Below are 8,279 nucleotides of genomic sequence, written 5' to 3' on the forward strand. Positions count from 1 at the left end.
GGGAGGCCCAGGACACGGTATCGTGCCACACACAAACCTCACCCACCACCCTACAGCTTTCCCTGCTACCTATCCCCTCGGCCTACATTTCCACGACCACGCAGAGAGAGCAGAGAGAGAGGAAGGGGGGGGGGGGGGGGGGGGGGCGCGCGGCGAGATGCCAGCACGATATGCTGCACACACAAAAACCTGCACCCACCACCCTACACTCCCTGCCGATACCTATGCCCCTCGTACATTCACGACCACGCATGAGAGAGAGAGAGAGAAGCGCGGGCGAGCCAGCCACGACATGGTGCCACACACAAAACCTCACCCACCACCCTACAACTTCCCTGCTACCTATCCCCTCGCTACATTCACGACCCACGCAGAGAGAGATGAGAAGCGGGCGAGGCCAGCCCGGGGACTGTTGCCAGCACACAAACCTCACCCAGCCACCTACACTTCACCTGACTACCTATCCTCCTCGCTACAATTCACGACCACGCAGGAGAGAGAGAGAGAGAGAAGCGAGAGGCCGCCACGGTATGTGCCACAGCACAACCGAAATCCACCCACTCACCCTACACTTCCGCTGCTACCTATTCCCCTCGCTACATTCACGACCCACGCGATAGAGAGAGAGCACGAGAGAGAAAGCGGGAGGCCAGACACGGTATTTGGTCCACAACACAAACCTCACCCACCACCCTACACTTCCCTGCTACCTATCCCCTCGCTACATTCACGACCCACGCAGAGAGAGAGAAGCGGGAGGCCAGCCACGATATCTGCCACACACAAACCTCACCCACCACCCTACACTTCCCTGCTACCTATCCCCTCGCTACATTCACGACCCACGCAGAGAGAGAGAGAGAGAGAGAAGCGGGAGGCCAGCCACGGTATGTTGCCCACGACACAAAACCCTCAAACCCACACCCATACACTTCCCTGCTACCTATCCCCTCGCTACATTCACGACCCACGCAGAGAGAGAGAGAGAGAAGCGGGAGGCCAGCCACGATATGTGCCACACACAAACCTCACCCACCACCTTATACACTTCCCTGACCTACCTATCCCCTCGCCCCCTACAATTTCCACGACCCACGTCCGAGAGAGAGAGAGAGATCCGCTTTTAGAGCGAGAGAAGAGAGAGCAGAGAGAGAGGAAGCGCGGTGGCCAGGCCACGATTTATGTGCACACACAAACCTCACCCAACCAACTTGACAACTTCCCTGCCTACCTTATTCCCCTCGTTACAATCACGACACACGACCAAGAGAGAGAGAAGACGGAACAGAGGCCCAGCCACGGTATCGCCACTCACACCAACACAACCACTCCACCCCCACCACTCTCCTAACACTTCCTCCCTGCTTACCTATCCTCGCTAGACCTATTCACGGACCCATCGCAGAAGAGAGATGAGAGAGGAGAGCAGAAGCGGCGTGGCTCGAAGCATCGATATGTCGCCACCACACAAAATCCTCACTCCTCACCACCTTACACTTCCCTGCTACCTATCCCTCGTTACATTCACGCACCACTGCAGAGAGAAGAGAAGCGTGCAGCGCAGGCCAGCCATCGATATCTATCCACACACCAAACCTTCACCCACCCTCTACCATTCCCCCTGCTACCTATCCCTCGCCTACATTCACGACCCACGCAAGATAGAGTAGTGGAGAGAGAGAGGAGAGAAGCGCGAGGCCAGCCACATAATTGTGCCACACACAAACCTCACCCACCTACCCTTACACTTCCCTGCTACCTATCCCTCGCTACATTCAACATCCCAGCAGAGACGTAGAGAAGCGGGGAGCAGCCACGATTAATGTCCACACAACAAACCTCCACCCACCACCTTAACACTTCCCTGCACCTACCTATCCCCTCGCTACATTCACGAACCACGCAGCACTAGAAGAGAGAGGAGAGAAGCGGGAGACAGCCACGATATCTGCCACTATCACAAAAACCTCACCACCACCCCTTACAACTTCCCTGCTAGCTATCCCCTCCCTACATTCACGACCCACGCAAGAGAGGAGAGAGGGAGAGAAGCGGGATAGGGCCAGCCGCACATATCTTGTACACACAACAAAACCTCACCCACCACCCCACACTTCCCTGATACCTATCCCTCGCTACATCACGACCCACGCAGAGAGGAGAGAGAAGCGGAGGCAGCCGACGATATGTGGACCGACACACAAACCTCACCCACCACCCTACACCTTCCCTGCTCCTATCCCCTCGGCTACCATTCACGGACCCACGCAGAGAGACGAGAGAAAACGGGAGCCACACACAAACCTCACCCACCACCCTACGGCAAAGCTCATCAATAGCGTGCAAAAATACAGGTACCCCATTTTGTCGCTTTCGTTGTTCGTACTACGTTATAGTTAAACGCCCAGCCCACAAAAACTCTTCGCTACGACGTTCAGTATGTCTGTCCTGCCCTAGGCTGTGTGTATGTGCTGTGCCGTGTCTGTGGCGTTGTGCGTTGTGCGTGTGCGTAGTGCGCTCTGTGCGTGTGTGTGTCGTGTGGTCTGTATGTGTTGTGTGTTGTTGACCCCCTGCTGTGCTATGTGCTGGTTTGTTGTGCGTGCGTGTGCTGCGTTGCGTGCACTGTGTGTCGTGCGCCCGTCGCGTGTGCCACTGCCGTCGCGTCAACCCCCCGCCCCGCCTGGTGTGTGGTCTGCTGAGCGAGCAAGGAAGAGAGGGTTGACAGTCATAGCTGAGCGCTCACATACGATACAACACGCGTCTCTTATCTTTCTCTCCTTCTCCTTCTTCTCCCCTAATAACAACACATTCCCTATAATAATAACAAGCGCAACTAATACATGTGTTAGCTCGTGGTAACAACAGGAATCATGTTACTGCATGTAGGTGCAGGGGGGGGGGGGGGGGGGTGATACTATGTTACAGGGGGAGTAACTAGCTACACCTATGTTTTGTCTGAGATCATGTCTGTAACACTCGGCTGTAGAAGAAATCACAAATCACAAATCACAAAGATGCACAAATGACAATGTGCATGCCTGCGACTATTACGCACCACGCAACCGATTTCTTTCGCCCAGTACACGTTATGGAACGGCTCGCGGGTACCAAGAGCACACGAAGAAGTTCTTTTCAGATGAAAAAGTGTTCATATGTGGGCTTGACTCTACCTATATATATCATTAGGTACAATAATACAACCCAACACTCAGAGTAATTGGAATTATGTTGTCCCCTAATATGTTAGGTTGCGATATTTGATCTACGCCTACGGCTCATAGGGTCTATGTCCCCAGCGGTACTGCGGCGCCGGAACGTACCGCTGCGGTACGGTCCCGTAGTACCGGAACGTACCCTGGTCACTATTTGATATGGGTTAGGCGTGTAGCGACTTAGGGTTAGGATTAGCGGTAGGGTTAGATTAGAGTTAGGTTAGGGGAGTGAGGCGTAGGCGAATCCCTAGACATCGTTAGTTGGAGTAGGCGACCCCCGGTACCCCGGCCTTCGCGCTACTTAGATCCAGCTCACCAGCCGATACCTTCGGCCCCTATACCCCGGACCGGTACCCGAGGGTACGTTCCGGCAGTACTGCCCAGGGGCGACACTAGTCTGCCCTCTCCAGCCGACTACTACGCCTGCGTAGATCTATACATCCTACGTAGGCCTTCACTCTTACCGTTGGTCCTACATGGTAGCAGAAAGTAGATAATAGCGGTACCCCTACACATCTATCTACTCTCCTTTGCGACTCCGCCGGCCTATAGACCCTACTCAGCAAGATGCGCCGTACACTGTTGGCACCCTCCACTACCCTCACGGCCCAGCTCTAGAACCTCCATCATGGCCCTTCCGCCCTCCTTTGGTTCTCAGGCCTGTCCCGGCACGAGTGAAGCGGCTCCCTAGCTCTCCCCTAGAGCTCCATACTAGGACCGTGGAGAGCGCGACCCACAGGGCGCTCCACGACTGTGAGCACGTGAGTGGGAAGCTTGAGAAGGTAACTAATCATGTGGCCTCTTCTCTTATTTCACTTGATACTATGCCCTGCGGTTATGTAATTCCTACTCGTTCGCACCTGCTTTCACCCGGCCACTCCGTAAACAAAGGAGCATGCCTAACACATGACGTCACCCTCCCTCAGGATTCACGCATGACCATCGCGATCAACGATGATGATGATGATGATGATGATTATGATGATGATTTTGCATGGTTGCATGACGATGACGATGATGACGGCGATGACGACGACGATTACGATGGTGATGATGATAACTAATCAATATCGCCCGGAGCGGCGCCGACAAGGGGGAGGGGTGAGGATTGAGCGACCGAAGAGGGGGTGGTGCTGGTGGTTGCGTGAACCTGGGGCGAGGGCGCTGAGGATATGAAGGAACGGGGGGAGGGGTGGTGGGTGGTTGCGTGAACATGGAGAGGGGTGAGGATGCGCCCCCGCGCGGAGGTGGTCGCTCGGCTCGGTTGCGTGAACAGGACTGAACCTGATGTACTGTACGCGGTGACGTAACCGTGTCACAAGAGGTCACGCACGAAACTACTGCATCATACAGTAAGGGAGGAGGCAGACAAGGATAGCGGGAGGGAGGGAGGAGCATACATGGATAGCGGGAGGACGGGAGAAGGCATACAGAAGAGCTGAGAGGCGGAGGCATACAGGGAGGGAGGAGGCATACAGAGAGGGAGGAGGCAGACAGGGATAGCGGAAGAGAGGGAGAATGCATACAGGGAGGGAAGAGGCATACAGGCATACAGGGAGGGAGGGAGAAGGCATACATGGAGGGACGGCAGCGCACGCCCACAGGCGAGGGAGCGAGGCCACCTACAAGGCCGACCCGGCCGCGGCCCCGCAGCGGCACCGGCCGAGGGTCCACGAAGCCGCACTACGAGTAAAGGGAAGGCGTGCATGCAGGGGGAGGGAGGAAGCATACAGGGAGGGCGGCATACACGGGAGAAGGCATACAGAGAGGGCGGGAAGGAGGGAGAAGGCATACAGTAAGGAAGGCGCATATAAACAGGGAGAGGGTGGAGCATTACAGGAGGGCGGGAGGTAGGGAGAAGGCCATTACCAGTAAAGGGATGGGGCATACAGGAGGGATGAGGCAGGACAGCGGACGGACCCGCGGAGCGGCCGCCCGAGACGGGCATACAGATGACGGGCGGGAGAAGCGGAAGAAGGCCATACAGGCGAGGGAGGAGAGCAGACAGGGAGGAGGAGACATACAGGCGCGGAGCGGGGGAGGTAGGGAGAAGGCATACAGGCCCGAAGGGAGGGCATACAGGACGGGCATGATGGGCAGACAGGGGCGACGGGGGGTAGGGCGGACCGGACGAAGCATACAGACGAGCGGCAGGGAAGGGCGAGGGAGAAGGCATACAGGGAGGGAGGAGGCAGACAGGGAGGGAGGAGGCATACAGGGAGGGCGGGAGGTAGGGAGAAAGCGCACTTTATACAGGGGCGGGCAGACCGAGGCAGACAGGGTAGGTGAGGAAGCATACAGGGTGGCGAGGGCGGCATAGCACGGGAGGAACGCATGACAGGAGAGGGCGGTGAAGACGGGGAGGCAGGCATTAACAGCGAGCGGCAGAGCGCAGACAGGGAGGGAGGAGGCAGTCATGGATAGAGGGAGGGGCATAACGGAAGGGAGGAGGTATAAAGGAAGGGAGGTGTGAAGGAGTAGAGGAGGCATACAGGAAAAGAGGATGAATACAGAGAGGGAGGAGGCAGACAGGGAGGGAGGGAGGTTACTCGGTATACCAGGATAGAGGCTGCGGGCAGGGATAGGGGAGATATACACGGATAGAGGAGACATACCTGTAGGCAGAGAGGAAGGGAGGAAGAAGGCATGCAGGGATAGAGGGACAGACAGTGAGAGAGGCGGCAGACAAGGGGATAGGGAAGCAGGCTTGGGCATAGCTATGCGAATGGTGGAAGTACACAGGAATGAAAGAAGCACATGCGTATGTGTCAACTAAATATGCTCAGTAAACATCAATCTATCTTGAATCTACCTACCTACCTATCTAGGGCCGGTTATGCAACCAGCTAAAAACCATAAATAGACCAAAAGTGGCGAGACAACCATGCACTAGCACTAGCATCTGTATAGCTAGCCCCCCCCCGCCAGCCGCCGCCGCCGTGAGGTATAGCAAGCAAGCCTTATACACCGATAGAGCAGAGACAATATAATAATGACATATTGTTCATGCAATTATCATATTATGGGCTCCCGGACACCCGGCACGGGCGTTGTTGAAGCGGATGTACATACGCAAGCATCAGTAACTATCCCTACACACAACACCGTTATAGTTCCACCCACCCCTCTACAAACACACACACACACACACGCACCACACAACACACACACACACACACACACAACACACACACACACAACACACACACAGACATGCACTGATAATTCTGCTTACGTAAATAATCGTAATAAACGATGGCGCAGCACCGCCCAACACTTACACAGTGAGCAGGCTGACAGCGAGGGATATCATAATAAGCGGTGCTACAGGTTTAGCTCTAATATCAATATCCAGAGGGTGTATGCGATACTAGTACACAGACGTTACATAATGATGTATAGCTGATGGGGTTTCACCTGGGAGCTAGCATGCATGCGCCTTTCTATGAGAATGCAAATTCATGCCTTCCAGGTGTTTTACCTGGAAGTTGCTGGGAATTAGGGAGTGGGTAGCTATATTAGGGAGTGGGTAGCTATATTAGGGAGTGGGTAGCTATATTAGGGAATGGGTAGAGCTCTATATTAGGGACGTCCGCGGGGTACGGCTTAGTGGGTACGCGTATATTAGGAGGGGTAGCTATAATTAGGACGGGTGCGCGGGCTAGCTAGCACTCTCTCACGCAGAGACTCCATGGAATATCTAAGGTTTTATTGACCCGACCAGGCTCTACGACTATTTCACGTAGTGAGAGAGAATTCAGCTAGAAGGACTTGTATATGGCGAGGGGTTTGTGTACTGGGTTAGGTTTAGCTATAACCTATAATCCCTGTCATGCCGTAAGGTGACTACTGTGGATAAGACACGATCAGGAGTAAATAATAGAGATTCTCTATTCTTCTATTCTAGATAGAGATAGAGATAGAGATTGAGATTCTTCTATTCTAGATAGAGATAGAGATAGAGATTCTTCTATTCTAGATAGAGATAGAGATAGAGATTCTTCTATTCTTCTATTCTAGATAGAGATAGAGATAGAGATTCTTCTATTCTAAATTCTCTATTATTCACCCCTGATACGATACTAGGTACCATAGCTGTATAGTTAGTTATGTGTAAGCTCTAGTTGTAAGCCAACCCTGTAATTCTAACCATGCCATGATGCCATGTCATGGCACGATCAGGGAGATTTCACTGCCAGCAGTCAGATTGTCAATGCAAGATTGATAGTCTCCTGATGCTCATGCGTATAATTATGCAGGTGCCTGCTCGCTCAGGATTCAAGATACTCCGCATCACCGGCTCCCTCTCATCATTACCTACTATTACTGTTAATGCTCGGCTCTTGAAGTAGATCGGATACTGAACATAGACTCCTGATACGATACTATAGGTACCCATGGCTGTATACGTAGTATGTGTAAGCTCTAGTTGTAAGCCAGTATAGATGTCAATATAGCTTAGAGTGTGTTGACACCAACCCTGTGATTCTAACCATGCCATATGTCATGGCATGTCATCAATGTATACCTGATAGGTATTATTAGCTGTTGATGTCATGCGAATCCATGGCGGTCACGATGTATGCACCAATTCCTGCAACTCAGGGGGATATACAATAATGGAACCAAACAAGCGTATATTATAGGTATAGTAACCTAGCGTGACCAGACTCTACCACGTTTTCACGTCATAGGCCATATATATAGTGAGAAGCGAGAAGGTAACTCGTGGATAGGTATATAGTTCTAGACCTAATAGTAACCCTACTCTGTTGGGTTACATTATTGAATCTTCACCTAAAAGAGTACTTCTAATAAAAGAGTGATTTATAGAATAAGAGGTGATCATACATCGGAAAGATCGTGTATAGACATGATGTGTTAGTCTCTTAGCCTGGACGGACCTATAGATACCTAATGATCAAATCACCTACAACAAGTCCATTCGTGGCTAAAAGCAATACACAGACCTACGCTCCCACTACATGGGACAGCGCGGGCGGGAGCGTAGTGGGGAGCTAGAGGCTACACACCGGTAGAGCTATTATACTGTATGCGAAGTTCATC

The 8,279-nt window shown here is 52.9% G+C and overlaps 1 protein-coding gene across 1 annotated transcript in view; it reads right to left on the bottom strand.

Moving 5' to 3' along the window:
- Positions 1 to 2,944: 2,944 nt before the first annotated feature.
- LOC106817092 overlaps positions 2,945 to 8,279 on the bottom strand; it is a 10,202-nt gene continuing 4,867 nt past the window's right edge. Inside the window, exon 3 of the mRNA XM_014821740.1 lies at positions 2,945 to 2,980. Coding sequence (XP_014677226.1) covers positions 2,945 to 2,980 — 36 coding nt within the window. The remainder of the gene's footprint in view (positions 2,981 to 8,279) is intronic.

The sequence above is a fragment of the Priapulus caudatus genome, unplaced genomic scaffold, assembly GCF_000485595.1.
Source record: "Priapulus caudatus unplaced genomic scaffold, Priapulus_caudatus-5.0.1 Scaffold1593, whole genome shotgun sequence".
Taxonomy (NCBI): Eukaryota; Metazoa; Priapulida; class Priapulimorpha; order Priapulimorphida; family Priapulidae; genus Priapulus; species Priapulus caudatus.